The 21996-nt window shown below is 42.6% G+C and overlaps 1 protein-coding gene across 1 annotated transcript in view; it reads right to left on the reverse strand.

Annotated features, from left to right (window-relative positions):
- The window catches only part of igdcc4 (immunoglobulin superfamily, DCC subclass, member 4), a gene marked incomplete at its 5' end in the record, with an annotated part of 30760 nt that extends 9216 nt beyond the window's left edge, over window positions 1-21544 (reverse strand). The window contains 9 exons of the mRNA XM_071542600.1: window positions 1118-1330; window positions 3329-3511; window positions 4320-4457; window positions 5028-5192; window positions 5604-6014; window positions 6438-6590; window positions 7297-7431; window positions 14769-14902; window positions 21403-21544. Of these exons, the coding sequence (XP_071398701.1) occupies window positions 1118-1330; window positions 3329-3511; window positions 4320-4457; window positions 5028-5192; window positions 5604-6014; window positions 6438-6590; window positions 7297-7431; window positions 14769-14902; window positions 21403-21544 (1674 nt within the window). The remainder of the gene's footprint in view (window positions 1-1117; window positions 1331-3328; window positions 3512-4319; window positions 4458-5027; window positions 5193-5603; window positions 6015-6437; window positions 6591-7296; window positions 7432-14768; window positions 14903-21402) is intronic.
- Between the last annotated feature and the right edge of the window lie 452 nt (window positions 21545-21996).

Raw genomic sequence — 21996 nt, forward strand, 5'->3', positions numbered from 1 at the left:
AAAGATAGAGAGAGAAAAATAATTTATAGATAAACGGGATGGGTGAATAAAATAGTGATCTTGGCAGCCATACATACAGTAGACATACTGTACCAAGCAAACCTGATCATGATTAATGGATTTTCCAGCCCCCTGAACAAGCTGAATCACCTCTTGACCACTATTACACCATGTGAGCAGCATTGGCTCTCACCAAATGCACCCTCTTTCAGAGATCAGTCTTTTAAGTACTGACATTAGGCTCTACTTTTAATCTAAATGCAGCCAATTCATGTCTGCTCTCTCTACACACATCCTGAAAACCACAAATGGCCACTCTCAAAGTGCTACGGCCTACATTCAAATGCTTTCAATTAAGAGCCAGCTTGTCTTTCAATGAGACAATGACTTATTAATTTTGTCAACATACCAGCCATCTATTAAATGAGAGGGGTCTGTCAAAGGTGAGAATGTGTGAAAGCAGGTTTTGAATGAAGCACATACAGTAGCTCTGTCTGCCAAGGCCACCGGTGAACAGATGAACGGAAGCCAAGTCATCCAAATCTTTAAAAAATTACATTGCTCATGATAATCTCACACCTCACACTTTTTTTTAAACCAGTCACCACTTCCTTTAGTATTTTGTCTTTATTGAGACAGTTGGCAGGGAGAAAGAGTAAGGAGTGAAGGCTGTGGCAGGATTCAAGATGAGGTACATGTGTGTACAGAGGTGAGGGTCTTAAGGAATGAAAAAAAAAAAGAAATGTGTGAGCTCCAAGCTCACCCGAGCTCCGGAACACTGTCTATAATCACTACATCTAAATACAGATCTAAAACACAATGTCACTAGGCCATGGCCTGCTTTGTAGCTTGAGTTGCAAGAGTTCATTAATTTCCAGTCCCAGCAGAGTTTAACCATTCAGGCCATTCAGGTGTGCACATTGTACTAAAATTGGACTAGTAAAAGGTAGAAAATGAAAGAAAAATATAATTGAAAGCAAGTTACATTTGGAGGTTTCTGCCTACAACTCATTCTTGGTAACCCAGAGTCGAATCAGAATTTTATATTATGTAGGATTTATATATATTTTAATATGGTAATATTAAAATCTGACTTGTGAGATTAGCTACAACGTACCCAGCCCAGTGAGGAGATGATGCCTGGCCTTCTTACGGAGCCTGATGGTGTGGGTCTGTGTCGTCCTTTCCCCATTGGCTGGCTCCTCAGCCTCCACCTCTCTGCAGGAGAGCTTATAACCAGAGATCTGCGTGTGATTGGGCGAGGGCTGCCACGTCACGTTGAGGGTGTTCACTCTGGCTCTGACTTTCAGCTCAGTGGGGGCGAAGATCACTGAGAGAGATTGGAAGAGGGAAAGCAAAATGAAAACATCAAGCCCACATGAGATGACATTACAGCTAAACACATGAGAGACTCTCACTCTGGCTATATGTTGACCACTTGTTTCTGGAATAGATCACTGATAGTGTTTAGATACATGCAAAATTGCTAATAGGTCACATGTCATATCCCATATTTGGGATAAGCTATTCATGCTCTTCCTATCCATCGTCCTATATCTCTCTATACATAAATTAGCAGAATATTCAGAATATTATCTGTGAATCAGAGCTCACAAACAACGAAAACAACAGTAAATTGGAAGGTGTTCACATGCCTCAATATCCCAGTTACTATCAGCTATCATAGTGGAGTTTCTCAAAACTGAGATATGAGATTAGCCCATCTATTGTAAGCACAATACACAAATTAGGCTTTCAGCTGACACGTGTCCAAATTGAGTAGGAAAGGGTTCAGTGGCTTGGCTCAAGGACATTTTGACAGAATGTGTGGCTGTTGCAGGGATTGAACATGTGACCTTACCATTATGGGCCAGCCTGCCACCTATTTACACAGAATATGTGAGTATCGTAAAAAACAAAACAAAACAAAACAAAATAAAACATAATATGAATGTGCGTGTAAATACACACCCCCACTGACACAGTGGCAGGATGGCTTTTCCTGAAATGCCATGTTCTTTTGTTGGTACGTGTGCATGAGTGCTCGGTCACTGACATTCTTTTGTTGGTCTGAATATGTGAGTACTCAGGCGCCAAACAACAGACACAAACACCACCGCAGCAGACGGGCGCATTGTCCTGCTGCTTTCAAACTAAAATATAATAGTCTTCAGTTGGTATGTGTATGTGTTCTGCCCACTGCCGAGTACGTTCTGCACTTCATCTTCTGTGCTGGCCCTTCCAACTGGATCACTAACTTGAATGGAATGACGAATCCAGAATGTTAACTTAATGCTGTTCACTGCTGTATATGATGCTGTGTTGTGTCTTACACCCCTTTCACTAGTGACGTGGGAATACCTGGGAAACCGGGGAATATGTTGGATAATTGTCAGTCTGAAAGGGTCAACCCCGATCAAGATCAGGAGAGCCAGATCAAACTCTGCCCCACTTGGTGTGAAAGTTCAGTGCTTAAGCTGCATGGCTTTGTGTCTGAAGCCTCATTGTGTTCACCATATTGAACACAGAATGTAAACACATCTGATTTTTATGCAAGGTGACAGACCATAGGAAATTCCTCTGTAATATTCCAGGGTTGTTTGTGTGTGAAAGTGGTATTACAAGTCCTGGGTCAAATAGTATTTACAATTAAGTCTAAGAGTTTGTTTTAATGTTCTTGAAGTACCAGGGTGGGGCTTACAGTATCAGGACAATTTGAAAGTGTCAGATTAGTTGTCAATCACAGTTTTTTAGTTAATTTTACAATATTTTAATTTTACAATACTTTCCTATGATTGCCAAGCCTTTCTGGCATCCATTGCATTATCATATGAGGAAAATGCCACTCATCTGGCACCTACTGTTAATAGAATAAAACAGTTTCCCACTGTGGCCCTGATGAAAAATTCCATGACTTTTCCAAGACTTTCCATAACTAAGTCAGAACACTACTTTGACCTAGAAATGTCATTTCTTCCTGGTTTGTTAATGTTGTTTTTCGTGGTGAACAGTCAGTATTGGACAACTATACTTACCACTATAGTTGGGTTTACTGTGGAGAAAAACACCTGAAAGCTACCATTTAATGCAACAAATGTGTGAAACAAGTTGGAAAATACATTCTGGTACTATATATTCCTGTGGAGTGAACCGTTTTCCCTGATATTCCCCCACTTTCCCAGAGAATTTATCAAATCATCAGACTTTCCCTGTCTGGAAAACAGCTCTCAAAATTCCATAATATTACAGAAATTCTATGGGAACCTTGGATGAAACAAATCACATGAAGAAAGTGCAATGTGACCCAGGTCTGGTTGTGGTTTCTTACCCATGCTGTGGTTGCTGTGGTTGTAGTGGGCTAGTGTGTGGTGCTGTGCCCACTCTGATGGAACCCCAAAGCCGGCTCCTGTGCCAGCTGCCATCCTCAGCCGGTAGGCCTGGTTGGGCTGCAGCTCTCTCAGGGTGAACTGGGTCTCATTACCCCCCACCTCCACTGAGAACACATTGTCCGCTGTTGGAACACACACACCCAGATACACACACACACACACACGTCGTACACAGATATACTACTAATGGTGTGTACTACTAATCTTGTGTATCTGATGCACAAAAGGTCCTTTTTAGCGAATATGCACCATTATATTCTTTCATATGCAGCTTGATGATTCATTAGACAGTCTGTGTCATACAAGAAAAAATACATGTTCTTATATCTACTTTGCGAACATTGCATTTAATCCCAGAAAAACAGGCACTACTTTATATAATACTGCAACTACACTGCCCTCTCAAGGACAGCTTGTTATGAAAAGAGCTCCATTCCAAATTAACTTGATCACCCCATATATTACAGAGAGTCATATATTATATTAGATATATTTTAGTTATATTAGGTTATTCTGCTCTGCAGTTTACTTTGACATCGTCTTTATAACATTTTATATCTTGAGTTCATGTGTGCATAGCCCTATCAAACACATTTCTACAAATTTCCTATAACACTCTTTAGCCATTACAAGCTGTTTTCAGAAAAAATAATAAAATAATGAGGAATAATAAATAATGAAATAAAATCAAATGAAGTAGACTATCAATTCTTCTCTTCTGATGAATAACTGAAACTGAAAGAGATTCCAACATCTGGCAGCAAATCTGGCTTGCAGAAATTCTAGCATTTTGCAGTAAGGCTCCTGAATTATATTCTTGTTTGTAGCAATATTATATGAAAGTGTGCTTTTACCGCCTAGCAGGTACCTTCTACCAGTATAAGCCAAGCTTTTTTTTGTCAGTTTTGGGGTCAGAGTTAGGTTGCTCACCCTGATCCAGAGTGGTGTACTCGATGCGGTAGCGGGTAACGGCTCCTCGGCTGTGCTGGGAGGACAGTGGGTGCCACATCAGCCTGATGTCTGTGGGGGAGGTGCTGGCTATAGACAGCTGAGGAGGCGCACTGGGCACTGGAGGAGGGAAGAGGAGGACATTATGAACAGCCTGATCATACACAATCTTTGGTTTTCACGTCTTATTGTTGTGTACAGTCCCTGGAAACTTGTAAAAACCACTCTACGTATTACAAAACTATAGTTATTAAACCTTTAAAAGCCATGGAGGTGTGTACCAACCCAAACTACGGAAGGAGACAAAGAGGCTTTCAGCGGTGACCTGTTGCACAGATGTGGTGACTCTACTACATAGATAGGTTGATATCAGTGGTAACCACGTTTGATAGATAGGCAACAACGATACACTATATAATCACTGAGGGTACCATAAAAATAAATAATAAAACTGAATATTAAAGAAGAGTGAAAGAGAGAGAGAAGATTTTTTTTTATTCACTGTGCACTGAAGCTGTGTTGTATCTTTACTGCATTTTAAATGGCTGCATAAACTACTGGTGATTCATGAACTCTTCAAAAGCCTTAAGAGTTACAAAGTTGGCAGGCTAATAAGGTTTACACTGTGACTCAGTGAAACATTGGAGGTTGACCTTATTTTGCCTCTGTGCACAATGTCTGATTACTCACCATCCTCCAGCATCTCCACGGTGACAGGCAGGGACGGGCGACTGGCGCCCATGGGAGAGTAGGCCACCACAAAGAAGGTGTAGGCTGTATGGGGGAGGAGCTCTTTCACGTGATACTCTGTGGTGTCGTTGTTCATCGCAAACTGGTACTCCACATTATCTGAGCCTGGGACGGATGAGAATACACAATCGCATCTTACATGGTTTAATATGACAGTGTGTACACACTTACTGTCTGCTTACATGCAGTGGAGCACCACCACAGGATACCAATGACAGCCACATATTGGCTATCATTATCACCGTTGCTGGATGAAAACCTTGTATCTCCAAAATGTTTAAAAGAAAACAGCCTTGGTTTTAGCTTGTTGACCTTTCATTTTTTAATTTATCCAATTGCTTTTTAAAGTGTTCCATGACCCCAAGGGTTGTAGAATTATCTCAACCTATAGAGGAGCATGTGACCCTTTAATTAAAGTTAAAAAATGAAAATCAAGTAATCAGAGTTACAAGGTTTTCTCCCGACAGCGACGATATGCATGCGGGCATAAAGGCACACACTCGCACACAGACGCACCTGCGGCGCGTTGGCAGTGCACGGAGTAGCCGATGATCTGGTCGGCGTTGTGCTCGGGTTTGTCCCAGGTGAGCAGGGCGGTGGTGCTGGAGTAAGGCGCGGCGGACAGGTGGCGAGGAGGGCTGGGCAGACCCTCCCTCACGATCACTGTCAGCTTGGCGGTGGCGCAGGCCGTGCCCAGGCTGTTGTCCGCGATGCACTGGTAGTAGCCCGCGTCCTCCAGTGCCAGTTGGTTGATGAGCAGGACCCCGGGGCTCTGGGTCTTCACCCGCCTGTAAGACTTGATGGGCTGGCCGTTCTTCAGCCAGTGCAGCACCGGGGGAGGTTCCCCAGAGCTGTTGCACACAAACCTGGCCGTGTTTCCCCGGGAGAGGGACACCGTCTCTGGGGGCTGGAGAATCACCGGAGGGGCTGATGGAAGGAGGGAGAAGAAAGCTCTGACTTATAAGGGACACTGATTATACCTACACTACAAAATAAAAAGAATGAGTATTTTGGCTTGAAAACTATTAAGTATCTATTTTTTCAGATCAGCAGAGGAGAGGCACGATCTGATTTAACAGATGTTGTTTTGAGTTTGTTCTAGAGGAAACATGACTAAACAACCCTCTTTACCTGGTAGTTAAAAAGCAGATTATGAATGAATGTCTATGACATTTCCAAAGCTTTTTGCATATGTATGATTTTCCATAACTTTCTCAGTCCTCTAAGACAAAATTTTAAAACTCTTTGAGTTTTACAGGTTTTCCATTACCATGGGAACTTCAAGATAAACTTGCTCTGTGACTTATGAGCAAACTAGTCTCAGAGATGCCTCATCAATATGAGTCTTACCAGGCACATGCAGCTCAGCAGCAGCAATGACAAACTCTCTGGTCTTGGGTTTGTTGGCCCGGCAGACATAGACGCCGGCATGGTGACGCCTAGTGTCCCGGATCACCAGATTCGTTTCCAGGACGACCACATCAGTGGAAATGGGCTTTCCATCTGATCAGAGTGGAAAGGAACAAAGGACTGTCTCAGAGATCAGGTATGATAGTGATGAAAGTGAGATTGGCCTTAAGAAAATTGGAGATCATTTCCCAGGCTTTCAGTTGCCTGAGAAACAGCACAAAGGACAGAGGCAGCAGTGTGTCAGCGGCAGGTGATTCGGCCTGAGTGATCCCACAGTCTGACCAGCAGGTGGCTCTGTGACATTCCAGTCTGGGTTCAAGGATGTTTCTATATTGGCACGTTGCTCCTCGACTCTCCAAGACAACTGAGGAGACATTGCCAAATCTGACAGCAGGAGAAGGGAATTCCGACAGTTTCACATGCCTTCATTCTCACTAGGGCCGCGTTGTTTACAAGTGTGTGTGTCAAAGCATCGGAGGTGCGAAAGAATCAAATTGACAAATATCACAGAACCACTCAATGTTCCAGCAATCAAAGCTTATCTCATGTAAAGCATGGCTCACAACACTAAAGAATAATGGAGGAAGAGCCGAGAAGAGACAGCTATTATCTCCAAGGTCAGTGAGAGAAAGGCCATATTAATGCTCCCAAGTATGCAAATCTGATATTGCAGTGTTGATGGTCTGTCTTTGTGGGTGAGAGACAGAGATATTGAAAGAGAGCGACAGATAGAAACAGTGAGTGAGATAGACAGGGTGAGAACTAGAGAGGGAAAATAAAGTGTGTTTGGTAGCTTTACCTTGCCTGCTCCAGGATACCAGAGGTTTCGGCTGGCCTTGTGCCATACACTCCATCACAGCAGGACGGCCCAGCACCACCGAGGCATTCTGAGGTGGTGCCACAATCACTACTTTGTTCAGGGCTTGTGTAGAGCCTATAAACAGAAAAACAAATTTGTAATTTGGGTTTGTGGTTGCCTAAATGTTAGAGATGTGTGCTTGTAACTGGAAAATTGCCAATTTGAATCCCCAGCCCGAGGGATGAGTAACGCTATCCCCTCCCTCATCAACTACTGTTGATGTGTGATCAACATTTCCTCATTTAACCCCCACTTGCTCCAGTGGCGGTCCAACATGGCCAACAGTCGCTGATTGTGGGTGTACTGGGTAGCTTCCAGGCTCCCATGGGTGTAACTGTATGAATGCGAGGCAGGGTGTATCTGGAAAAAGAGCATGCATGCTCAGCAAAACTTTTCATTGAATAAATTAAGGTTAATAAGATGAGGGGAAAATAGAGAATGGCAGCCCTCGTTGCACAAATTGTTAGAAGCATCACCTTTATTTATTACATATTTCAGGAAAACTCTATGGGAAGAAAGTCATTTATTTATTCACCATCTCTTTTTTAAATTTGAACAAGCTGCCCACTGTAGACACCACAATTCAGCACAGCATGACACAACATAACGTGACGAATATGTAATATCAACAACTGCCTCTACATTTTTTCTCTGGTTACTCAGTATACAATTAACTTGCACTACCCAGAATAAAATAATTATTTTGCGCATTTTATCAGTCAAAAACCTTACCTTACAAACCTTACACAAGTACATTTTCAGGAATTTAACAAATTTGGATGGTATTATCATTGATGTCCATATTTTATTACAATACAATGGTTTAACTTGTTCCCTGGGTCCATGACTCATGACTGCCATCTGTCAATTACAGTACAAAGACGGAGATGGATAACTTGAATAGACAAGCTTTCTGAGGTTTCTGATCAAGGCTCATCACGATTTCTGATGACACTAATGATGCTTGCTTTCCTCAATGGAGTGCCACCATGTATACTGCAATAATATATATAGTTAAGTGTCCTTTGGATGTGTGGTGTCCAGTATTTTTTTCCCCCAAAATTTTCTTTTACCATCTTTAAGTGAGTGTCCACTGCCTACTGTGACATAGATTAAGTGTATATAAATATAAACACTGACTAGCCTTGACCTATACAAATGACATCCAGACAGGGGTAAACCCCATCCTATCCTCTATGGACAACATCTCATCTCATCATCATCATCTCATCTCTTAGCAGGAGCACTGACCTCAGGCCAGACAGATCAGCTGACACTGACACAACAGTATCCTTTGCCCTGGACACAGGCCATGATGTAAACATGTTTGTGGCAATGGAGATGGTCAATACTGCTATTGCCTACAGCAAGGATGAAGCTCATCAAATGAGACAAAATGCATGTTGTTGATGTAATATTACAGACTGTGAACAAGTGAACATATAGTACGAGATATATGAAAATCAGAGAAAGAAAGAGGGACAGAGAAAGAGAGAGTATATAGTATAGTATAGTATAGTATAGTATAGTATAGTATAGTATAGTATACATATAATAAGGTCCCATGTGAAATTTTGGTCAATAAAATGTTTTATTCATGTTAACTGTGAAAACATATCTTAACATATGGCTGAAATGATTTTTATAATGTTTATAAATAAAATAAAATAAAAAGGGTAAATTGTCTTTCCCTAGGGTATTTGAAAGCTTTGATGCTCAATTTCTGACTTTTTAAGCAAATTACTCCTTTGCATTTGGTCAAAATGCTGCCTAGTATTTGTGGCAGCCTTTGCAGCACCAAAGAGAAGACTGGCAGAGACAAAGGCTGCAAGACAGGCAGCGGCAGGATGCTAGACACATCCCACAATGCCCTTCACTAACGGAGAGCAGATACACCAAACCACTTAGGAACCACTGACTGTGGAGAAGGACTCACTGAGGGGAGAGAAGAAAAGTGAGGAAAAGGAAGAGACAGAGGGAGGAGGTGGTGTTTCCCGAAGAAAGGAGAGGGAAAGAAAGAGGATGGGAAATAAAGAATGCCTCTGTGAGAGAAAAGGCAAAGGCTTACTTTTAGAGCTGAGGCACGTCTCCTCTAGATAAGGATATAATTCATTTTTCTTGGAGACACTGTGCGTGAGTTCCCAAAGTACCAATGGTGTCAGAGGGCCTTGCGCCACTGCAGCCCGGCTCAGCCAAGGCTGTCTCAGCAGCGCATAATGCTAATGATCCCCAGAATGCGGCCCGGGATTCTGTAAACACGTTATAAATTAATCATTGAGATTACATACGGCACTGCTTGGTTATGCATGAGGCTTTAAGTGGGTCAGTCTGCCTTTGCAAGGACTGCACTGCAGGGTGCGCCTTCATAGGGGTCTTCTGCGGGTATGAAGGGTGTGGGTGGTGTGTAAGGCACATCAAAAGAGAGGGGAGGGCAACTGAATGTTTCATATTTTCTCCAGGTTCTCAAGCCAAAGAAGTGAACTTGATGCACTCAGCATCAATCGGTCAAAGTGTAGCCATGGATGTTGAGGTATTCTATTCATAGAGCTCTGAAGTGGAGGCGAGTAAAGTGATGGCATTGGATCTGACATCTGTTTCATGTAAGGGCTCATAAAAGAGCCTTGAGTGGCTTCCTCCCAGGGTTCCGCGGCAGCAGCAAGACCACCGAGGGAAAATAGGCTTGGTGCATCAGCCTCCCTTATAATTGGAGGTGTGAAAATAAAAAAACTGCACTTCCTCCACTTAATTTCCAAGTATGTTCTGTATGTGCCAAATGTGTGTCCAAATGGTAATGTATTAACTGTTGTATGTGTGTGTGTGTGTGTGTGTGAGAGAGAGAGTGTGTGTGTGTACATGCAAGTTCTGTGTATGGAATGTGTATTTGTGCAGGCTGCCAGTAGATACACAGATAAATCTTCATCTCTACTTCCTTGCCTTGTCCACAGGGTAAACTTATGTTGATTTGGTCTGGTTGTGTGTCCAGTGCGCTCCACACAACCTGGGGGGTATTATTGAAACACAGTGGTTTAGTTTAGGTTTGGAGTGTCAAGAGGGGGTTTGTTTGGAGTTGTCAGGCCAACATGACCTCTCAGTTGGGGGCAATGGAGGTGGTGCCGCTCTACCATGGGCTACGGCAGTGGTGTCCCAAGTCTAAATCAGTCCATATTAGATGGCTAGAATGAAAGCCAGCAGTAATCTGGGTCTCAATCCCCAATATGGGAAGTGGAGACTTCATCCAAAGGTAGTAAGGCTGAAGATCTTGGGTGTCAGGAGGGTTGGGTCAAAGAGGAGGGATTTCCGCAGTCATTGGACTCTAAAGTGACTGTGAGCCATTCTGACAGGCTGTTCTGGGCCCTCCTGGAGGCCTCCAACAAAGTTTACAGAGAAAATTGGTGGACTTTTTTTGGTCTGGACACCACTGCCTTAAAGCTGCAGTCCTGCCAGTGCATGAGGCAAGGCAAGGGCTGATGAAACTGGAGAGTAGGACAGTGGCTTTTAGACTCCAGGCAGCTCAGAAACATCTGGACTGCCAAGACATCTGCTGGGGGGGATCTGAGGGTTGGTGGATCAGGGTTGGACTGCCAGTTCTTTCTGATGAGACTGGACAGACTGGTATTTGTTTGAGTCTACATGAGTGGAGTGCATAGAGCCTGGACTGTGGGAAGAGACAATCTTTCACATCCCACTCATTCCAGTGTGTGCTGTGAGGCTACACATCATGAGGAGTGATGTTACCACACTTGGCCCCATGAGGCAGCTGGAGACAGAGAGGTGGAAGACCCTTAAGGAGCTAGCACAGCAGACTGGTATAGCATCACTGAGACTGCTGGAGAGGCTGAAAGGAGAGGTGCTCGACTCACTGCCTGGCCCAGTGCTGGAGTCTTTCGATCAGCCATGGGGGGAGGAACCTCCCCAGTTTCCCTCTGTGACTGTGTCAGGCAGGACAAGGGACTGGCGAGAGGAGAGTGAGTGGCTGCTGACCTTTGACACTGAGCCTGGGGAGCTTTGAGGAGTTAGGGGGGAAGGGGGAAGGGCTTCTATGCTGCAAGTTTTAAGACCAGAAACGTTAAGGCTCTCCACTGTGTTAAGTAACATCAGTGGCAGAAGTTTCTAGGGAGCATAAGGTTTAGATGGACAGTGCTTTAGGAGCCTCCTTTGTCTAGAGATCAGGTGATCTGCATTGGAGGATTCTACATGGGTCCTGGCAGCAAACACTTTATTATAATATTACTATATTCACACTAATACAATCAATCATATTTACAAAAAGCATACCTGCTTTAGTTTGTTTATGGTTGATTTTAAATTCATAACTACAAATTTTTTTTTTTTCTGTATTTACTGCCAGTTTAATAATTTAGTAATGATAGATTTAGCTATTTTTTATGTGTGTGCATGTGTGCGGGTGTGTGTGTGCGCATGGTGAAGTGGGTGTGTGAGGTGTGTGCCTTGGGATATGGATGTGAATGGGTGTTTTTCATTATTTATTTATTGTGAATTGGGGATGTCTCATTTGCTCTGTGGATTGATGATGTTTAATTAAAGAATGTCAAAAGTCAGTCTCTGTCTCCCTTCTGCTTTCACTCAATTTGTCTGTTTCTCTCTCCCTCTCTGTTACCCTTTCTTTTTTTATTTCTCTCTCTCTCTCTTTCTCTCTCTGATTCTCTCTCTCAAAAGACACGAAAGCTGTGCCTCACAAAAAAGACACAATGGTTTCCACACAGCGGCCAATTAAAATTGACTGATCTCTCCAGTAGCTAGTGAGAGAGCTTGATAATGTGGCATGGCTTTAATGTGGGCTCCCTAATGATGAACACCTCACATTGTTGTTGACTAATTGACTGTACAGTGTAATTCACTCATGTAACACCTTGTAGTTCGCAGTAACACTTTTTATGCAATTTTGACCAAAGGGAGAAGGGGCGTATGCTGCCATCCACATATTCACATGCACATGTTCAAAGACATTTTGTGAATATTTTATGCACAAGAGGGACAAGAGTGCATTTATGCACAGTATTTGATTTGATTTGACCCCATTGAGAACAATGCTTTGTGCACTTTGCACATAACATTAAAAACATACTACACAATGCCAAATTATATTTCAACAAAAAGGGAATAAAATCATTGCACTTAATTAGAGAAAAAAAAGCAAATTTCGGACTTTTTTCAGTTATCGCTATTTTGTATTGTGAAAATAGTATGATTTATTTATTTTATTTGTCAGAGAGAATTTCATTTGAAAGGTGCATAATAGACATCACCTTTCCTGTAGCACTTTCCCTGCTTTCCTGTCATGCTGATCTGTGTTGATACATGACATTTTGAAGCACTCTTGTTTGGTATTTTGTTGTTCTGTGCCGTCAGGGTGTGCAGTAATCCTTGTAGTAATGCCAGGAAAATGACAGAAAAACAAAGGCTATGTTGCGCTCACCTTGTAGGAAGAGACATTCCTCTGATATAACTCACTGTGATGTGTGCAACATTTGCAGCGGTGCAGTTTAAGGCACTATGATAAACTTTGTCGAGAGGTGTTACAACAGACAATCCTGCAAACATGTAAATGTTTTCCCCACCGACCAGCACTTACCTAACAGCATAGAAAGAGATTAGTGCCAGCAGAGATTGTATTTGAATTACATACATTTTAAATTATTAGGCCCATACTGAACCACTGAATTGAACCGCTGAACAATTTGCCACTCTTTCACCAAGTGGGAAGAATAAGACTGTATCATTCGCTGAGGAGAGGAACAAGGCACAGGGCCACATGGCTTGTGGTTGGTTAAGCACAGACTGTTGGCTCACTGTTGGCAGGCTTGGAGGAGGTGACTGCCTTAATGTCAACACTCAGAGATTAAAAATAATTAGAAATATAGGAAATTGGAAATAGGAAAACTGAATGTCAATTGGGAAAACCAAATTTGAAGTTATACCTAAAAGTTAAATTAAATTAAAATCATATTCAATTTCAAGCCATTGCATTAAATTTCAAATTGTGTCTTACAAATTACATTTTTAATTAATTTATTCAACAAATATGTTCAATCTGAGCATGGCAAATACAACTGTATGCAATTCAAATACTATCTCTGCTGGCACTAATCTCTTTCCAACAGCTGTCTAAATTATTTTGTCCTCTATTCTCACCTGCATTTTATTTTCTATTTCTTCAATCAGAATTCTAAAAGATATGCTGTAATTACTCTAGTTTCATACTATCTACAGAAAAACATGAAATGCTACATTTGGATAAACTAATATTTTTTGAGTAGAAACAATTCTTAGGCTACATGATGGTGTCATCTGCATAGACGTAATTTGTAATTGTTCATTAGCAACCCAATATCTATGAAAAATAGTGCAGCACATAGACGTGAATTCTGGCAGACATGATGCTGAAAAAACAATCCACTGAAACCCCCATAGGGATTGTGTCAAGGCTGGAAGAATGTTTTTAGGCAACTAAGAGTATAGATATTCAAAATCAATATCAGACAATAACTGTAACAAAAGAGCATGGTTATCAGTATGAAGTACTTTCGACAGATAAGGCAGCATAAAGGTGATAGTTGTCAACAAAATTCACACTATAATGTACTACTAATGACACAGCCGAGATGGTGTTATGGCCAGGCCTAAGGCTAGACTGGTACACACCTAAATTAGATTTAAAAAAAAAAAAATGGAAATAATTAACTATTCAAAAATTGAAGAACAGGATGGCCTCGAAATAGCTTGATAGCTATTTAGGTCACTTGGATCACCCTCCCTCTAGTGTGAAAAGGGAGTACAGTGGGACTCTCTTGACACTGAGAATTACTCTCAGCAGACCAGGTGGGATCCCAAAGCCACATTATAATACACACTGAGAGCGATGACTGAGGGGCTCAAGTGATTGATGTGGCCCCCTCTACTTCTGCAAACTGAGTGTTCATATTCACCAGTGGATTTTCACCCAGAAACCATTAAGAAGGTCAGTGCTAAGGCTGTCAGAACGAATTTCAAGATTCAAATTTCAGTCGATTGTCAAATATTTAGAGTCCCTACCTGCCCACTGAATGCATCAAAAAACATCAGTTTTTCCATCAGTCAAATGAACTGAACGTGACTCCTCACTCCACCTTGGCTCCACAGACTCTCATTCTCTGTTGCTCTTGCAATACTTCTACTAGCAGCACTAGAATACTTCTACTAGCGGCATCATGGCAGAAAACACTCCTAATTTAAGAAGCTGTTTGGAAGATATTTCAAACACAAATCGAGCACAAATAAATCGCAAATTGTATTTGCTTTAAGCAGAGCCCCACCACGTCCCACTGGAGCAGTCATCTATCACACATCCCAACCAGTACCAGCAAGACTTTCTCTGCCTATCCAAACACTGTAAACACTGCAGCGGACCCCACCTGTTGCGACGGTGAGGCTGGCTTCGCGGCTGAAGTGCTTCCTGGCGGAGTTGGACGCGACACAGCGGTAGGCGCCCTCATCCTCCTTGGTAACCCCCAGAATCTGGAGCACCCCATTAGGGAGGGAAATGAACCTGTCGCACACAGGAAAAAAAAAGGTGACTGAAGGAGAAGACAAGGAAAGGAGGAGAATGAGACATAGAAAAAATATGGATAAAGGGCTTAGTGCTGTGCGGCATCAAATATCTCGCTGATCAGCTCTGTATGAGACGTCCCGTGTCCTCACAGACCTCCTTCCTCATTCATTCAGGGGGGAGACCATTGAGTACAACCAATACTCAACTCAAAAAATGGACTGAAAATGAAAAGGCAGGAAAAGAAAGGAGAAGGTTGTTTACTGGACAAAAATTAGCTCTCAATCTGGGTCACAGAGAGAGAGAGGGAGAGAGAGAGAGAGAGAGAGAGAGAGAGAGAGAGAGAGAGAGAGAGAGAGAGAGAGAGAGAGAGAGAGAGAGAGGGACTTGTGCATCACAGTATCCCCCCCAAAAAAACAGTATTTCAAAAACAATGGTTGCAATGTATGCATTTTATCTCGCGGGTGCTCTGCCTTTCACCCACATCCCTCAGTTTCTTCCCTCTCCTCTGGAGGTCATGTTCCGGACACTCTATCACTCACAGTCTGGAGGCTTCTCCCCCCAGGGCCTGGCATTCAACTGCCATCCCACAACCTCTTACAGCCTCTATCATAGCCTATTAATCCCACCAAAATATGATCAGTGATAGCCCAGAGGGAGGAAGGGAGTGAGAGGGAGGGGAAAAAGAAAGGGCAATGGAGGAGAGGAAGCAGGAGCCAGAGAGAGAGAGAGAGTAAAGGGGGGCAGAGAAGAGAGAAAACAAAGGAGGATAGGGAAAGGAATAGATTGAAAGGAAGATTGGGAGGGAGGGGATAGATGAGCTAGAGAAACAGAGATGGAGAAGGGGGAACAGAGAAGAGAAAGAGACAGAAGGAGAGAGGGGTAATAGCGAGGAAAGGAAGTGAGACAGCGAGCGGGAGAGCGAACAGAGAGAGAGAGAACAGAGTGAGAAAAAAGCCAGTGATGTACCACCCATCCTTTTGCTCATCTTTGTGAGAGGCCATTAACAGCGGCTGGGGTGGGAGAGCCACATCCCACCAATAAGACCTTATAAGCAGTGAGCTGTTTGAGGGTCATACAGGGCTATGGCAGCCATTAGCACTCAGTCCTGTGCAATAAGGCTGCAGACAAATTCCAAGGCGCCAGGGTTAGTAGAGTCACAGTAAAATGTCAGTACCTTTAAGTGGCCCAATAAATGAGAATATATAGAGTATTTTGTGTGCCAGAGAGAGCACTGCCATTTTGGATGGCTGTGGCTGTGTGCATACTCTTTTTTTTTCCTCTAGGTGTAGTACCATACAAGCTTCATATTGAGGAGTTCTTTTAAAACTCAAGGCACTGTTTAACTGACTCTATATGGGCTCAGTAAAGAGTCAAAAAGATTTTGAGCTTGTAAAAAAGATTCCGAGCTTGTGAAATGATTTTTGCAAATAATTTGAGACTTGCAGTTGTATATCACCATTTGTGAACATGTGAAAACATTTTGCATGAATGTATTTGAATGTGTGAATGTAAAAAAGATTTAAGCAAACACAAATAATGTGTAAATGTGTAGAAAAGATCTGTAGTTGGAAACAATATTTTGTGAATGTGTAAATAACATTTGTGGACAAATGATTTCAAATGTGAGGTTGCAAAAAAAAATCAGAGCAAACAGATATAGTTTTGTGAATGTGTAATGAAAGATTCAGAGCAGCATTATGTATGTGCATTATGTAATAACTCGACAAAATGTAATAAATTTTCACTTCATTATGTAATAACACCCGCATTTTGTAATAATCTGCCGCATTTTGTAATACACAGCCTGAACACAATATGTAATAAATTTCCCTGCATTTTGTAATGAATTATTACATATTATTATTATCCGGGAGTTGCACTTTTTTTATGATGAAAATATAATAATACAGTGCATTATGTAATAACCATCTATGGTTCTTTCTATCGTGGCTACTTGATAAGTAGTTTTTGAAAGGCTATATGCTGTGGTTATTTTTCACTTAATTACTTAAATACTATGAACCCTCAAGTACAGTTTCTATTAAGCTAAGGAATACAGTGATAAAATAAACATTGTTGTTATAATGTTATAACGATTTTTATGAATGAAGACATCCATTTTGGTTGGTTATTACATAATGCACCATATTATTACATTTTCATCGAAAAAAAAGTGCAACTCCCGTATTTTGTAATAACCACCGCAATATGTAATAATTTATTACAAAATACGGGGAAATTTATTACATATTGCGTTCAGGCTGTGTATTACAAAATGCAGCAGATTATTACAACATGCGGGTGTTATTACATAATGAAGTGAAAATTTATTACATTTTGTCGAGTTATTACATAATGCGGTGTTATTACCTATTGCGTTGTTACATACCTAAATACATGCATGTGCAAGTGCATGTGCATGTGCATGTATGTGCATGTGAATGTATGTTTCATATTTTGAATAAGCATTGGTGGAATGTTTCAATTTCAAATTCAGAATATCAGAATCTCGGTAGAATATTTGATTCTATTATATGATATTATCTATTTGAGATTCGATAGTGTATATATATATACATATATATATATATATATACACACAATATATGATATACACTACCAGTAAAAAGTTTAGACACACCTGACCTGATTGAATGTACTGTTTTTCATTATCTTAAAGCCTTATGTTTAAATGCTTGGAATTTGTTTTTTAGACAAATATAAATAGTGAAGTTGATGCCTATGTATGAATTTCTTTTCAAAGCCTTTGCCTTTCCATCAAGGCAAAGACTGGCTGCTTTAAAGAATCTGAAATGTAAGATAGTTTGGATTTGTTTAACACTTTTTTGGTCACTGCATAATTCCATTTGTGTTATTTCATAGTTTTGATGTCTTTACTATTATTCTAAAATGTGGAAAATAGTAGCCCGAAGGTTCCCAGGTTCATGCTTAAAGTGCTAAAATAATGGCCTCTTGGTATTTATTCATAGAAGAATATCTAGATTAAATCTCATTGTCTCCCCCTTAAATGAGCTACAGTCGGGTTCAATTTTAGCAATCTTGATACACTTCTGATACAGTTTATTTGTGCTAAATACCAGGAGTGATTGAAATGACAAAACCTTGCACAGAGAGAGAGGGGTGGGTGTTTGGATCCTCTAGTAATTCAACCACAGAATTCAGAAGAGCGGGTAATAACCACTGTGTTGTTGCACTCCACTCACAATTAGATACAGATAAAACCCAGCAAAGCTAGAAGGAATAGGCGTCATGTGAAAACCCTTGGCCTCTGTGCAATTACTGAAACAGAACACATGATTATCACAAACAAGTCTTTCACTCCATCTGTCTGTTTGCGTGTGTGTGTGCAGTGTTTCCTCTAGGATTTTTTTAGCAGCGGGGGGAAAGGGTTTTGTTGTACCTGGGTGGTGCGCGCGCGTAGTACGCCGGCAGTCAGAGTGAATATCAATAGGTAATAAAAAAATATGAAATAAAGTGACACTTGACTTTAGAACATATGTATTGACATATTTACAATGTAAATATGTTTGATATATATGTTATATATTTACAATGTAAATATGTCAATGCTTAGTCTTGGTTTTCTCTCCTCTCACCTGTCCTCCTCCACTCTCCTCTCTTTCTGCCCTCTCCTGCTTCACTCTGCTCTCCTGCTCCACCCTGCTCTCCTGCTCCACCCTGCTCTCCTGCTCTCCTGCTCCACCCTGCTTCACTCTGCTCTCCTGCTCCACTCTGCTCTCCTGCTCCACTCTGCTCTCCTGCTCCACTCTGCTCTCCTGCTTCACTCTGCTCTCCTGCTCCACCCTGCTCTCCTGCTCTCCTGCTTCACTCTGCTCTCCTGCTCCACTCTGCTCTCCTGCTCCACCCTGCTCTCCTGCTTCACTCTGCTCTCCTGCTCCACTCTGCTCTCCTGCTCCACTCTGCTCTCCTGCTCCACCCTGCTCTCCTACTTCACTCTGCTCTCCTGCTTCACTCTGCTCTTCTGCTCTCCTGCTTCACTCTGCTCTCCTGCTTCACTCTGCTCTTCTGCTCTCCTGCTTCACTCTGCTCTCCTGCTCCACTCTGCTCTTCTGCTCTCCTGCTCCACTCTGCTCTCCTGCTCCACTCTGCTCTTCTGCTCTCCTGCTCCACTCTGCTCTCCTGCTCCACTCTGCTCTTCTGCTCTCCTGCTCCACTCTGCTCTCCTGCTCCACTCTGCTCTTCTGCTCTCCTGCTCCACTCTGCTCTCCTGCTCCACTCTGCTCTCCTACTTCACTCTGCTCTCCTGCTTCACTCTGCTCTTCTGCTCTCCTGCTTCACTCTGCTCTCCTGCTTCACTCTGCTCTTCTGCTCTCCTGCTTCACTCTGCTCTCCTGCTCCACTCTGCTCTCCTGCTTTACTCTGCTCTCCTGCTCCACTCTGCTCTCCTGCTTCACTCTGCTCTCCTGCTTCACTCTGCTCTCCTGCTCCACTCTGCTCTCCTGCTTCACTCTGCTCTCCTGCTTCACTCTGCTCTCCTGCTCCACTCTGCTCTCCTGCTCCACCCTGCTCTCCTGCTTCACTCTGCTCTCCTGCTTCACTCTGCTCTTCTGCTCTCCTGCTTCACTCTGCTCTCCTGCTTCACTCTGCTCTCCTGCTCCACTCTGCTCTCCTGCTTCACTCTGCTCTCCTGCTTCACTCTGCTCTCCTGCTTCACTCTGCTCTCCTGCTTCACTCTGCTCTTCTGCTCTCCTGCTTCACTCTGCTCTCCTGCTTCACTCTGCTCTCCTGCTTTACTCTGCTCTCCTGCTTCACTCTGCTCTTCTGCTCTCCTGCTCCACTCTGCTCTCCTGCTTCACTCTGCTCTCCTGCTTCACTCTGCTCTCCTGCTTCACTCTGCTCTTCTGCTCTCCTGCTTCACTCTGCTCTCCTGCTTCACTCTGCTCTCCTGCTCCACTCTGCTCTCCTGCTTCACTCTGCTCTCCTGCTTCACTCTGCTCTCCTGTTCCACTCGCCTCCACTACTCCTGCCTGTCTACTTGTCTAATAAGGTTACATTTGAGTAACGTTAGATAATTCTCTCACATCACAAACATTTGATCACGCAACCAGTAAGAACATTAAAATATTGTAGTAGCCACCACTAACGTTACATATTTTAGAACCAGAGGGCATTTCTTTCCTTCAAAACTTCGGGGCATAGCTAAGAACCTTGAGCCCCTCCCTAGCTAAAGTAACGTTACCTGACTATCTTCCTCATCAACATCAGGCATCTTTGTCTTCTTGGAGAAATATTTTAACAAACTCATCTGAAAATGCAATCAGGAATATTTTAATACATAGATTATATAAACATCGTTGGCACTTATTTTACCAACGTTTATTGAAGTAACGTTACCGGTATTATGATTCACTGATTCTGAATTCTGAAGCAGCGGCGGCAATAATTTTGCAGTGGCGGGCCGCCGCTGCAAAATGTATATAACGGAAACTCTGGTGTGTGTGTGTGTGCGTGCGTGTGTCTGTGTGTGTGTGCGATTTGAAGCAGCATGCATGCATACACAAGGCAGCCTATGGACTCTGCTGAACTCATGATTGAGCTGTGAAGTTTTTCTACAAAACCAGGTAATAGGAAGAATGAGTAGGCAGATGGACAAAAGGGATATGTGTGTAATTACATTTCAAAAGCACCAAAGCCTTAAAAAAAGAAAAGATAAAAAGCAGGATGAAAGGAGCGAGAAGAGTGAAGGGGCTGATAGAGGGAAAGATGGAGTGGCAATGGGGTTGTGTGGTGTGGGTTAGTCACGTCCTGTGGATTGTGCACAGGAGAATGCAGCTGCTTGATGGCCATGGGGGGGTTTTGGTAGAGTGGGGTGGAGTGGGGCGGGTTGGGTGCTGGGGGTGTAAAACAAACAAATGCAAACGTAGAGTGGCCTTTGGCGGCCATGACCTTCTGCCTCTATTACGTGCACACTCACACACACATACAGTATGTGCACAGACACACACACACACACACACACACACACACACACACTGGAAACCTGTCCTTATCTCTGAACTGTACTCCAGATGGTAAACCCACATGTATGCTACGTGCAGCTGGAGGGTCACAGCCCACCTGATTCAGCAGATTTCTCCAATGGCTTGCCTGTTTTGTAGCGCTTCACATTATATTTACTAACATCAGCCTATACACACACTCACAAACGTATGTGATAATGTTCACGTGCACACATATTAAGAGCGCCTTACATTTTACCACTTTCTCCAGATGACTTAAGGTTATTGTGTCCTCTGTTTATACGACTTTGCTCTTTTGCTGCACAAGTCTTGTGGCATGACATAATGGACACTTTGCCAGGGATATGACTAGGACAACACAGGTGAAAAAAAGCAGGAAATAAAAGAAGCTGCATTAGAAATGAATGGATTCTCTGAGTCAAAATCACTAAAATCTTGAAAAAAATAAACTACAACAACAACAACAACAACAACAACAACACAAAGCCAGCTCACCTTGTCTCCTCTGGGACAGCCACATGGTCCTTTTCCCAGGTGATAACGGGTGTGGGCACTCCTTCAACCTGGCACTCAAAGCGGGCTGCACCCCCAACAGGCACTACTTGGGGTGCCGGGTCCTGGTGGAACTGAGACAGGCCTGGGGTTGGGGGGGTAGGGGGGGGTATAGGTTAGGTCAAAGAGCTTTCACCATGCACTCATATGCATACACACACACACACACGCACACTCTTTGGCTGATTCGTTCAGGTTGAAGTTGAGGTGCTAGTGTGGCTTTATAGTTAGAGAGACCGTCTTGTAAGCAGAAGGCAACAGGTGTGATCCCCTAAACAGCCAAAGTGTCCATCCCTGTAAGTGTACCTGAGACTAAATGTTAACGTATAACGTGTGTTTCACAGGGGGGAACCAATTAACAGGTTATGACTAGCCCTAATATTCGTTGTTCTCTTTTTGTACAGGAGAGAAGTTTTGATTGTAGATTCATCACCATGATTCACCAAGCAACACTTATTTCAGTGATATTTCATCTTTTACTACTGGTTATTCCTTTGTCCTCTTTCACCAAAAAACATCAACATTTTTCTGAAATTA

Source organism: Centroberyx affinis, unplaced genomic scaffold (assembly GCF_046629955.1).
Source record: "Centroberyx affinis isolate AG114_WGS23_722 - 3 ecotype Tasmania unplaced genomic scaffold, CSIRO-AGI_Caff_v1 ptg004132l_1, whole genome shotgun sequence".
Taxonomy (NCBI): Eukaryota; Metazoa; Chordata; class Actinopteri; order Beryciformes; family Berycidae; genus Centroberyx; species Centroberyx affinis.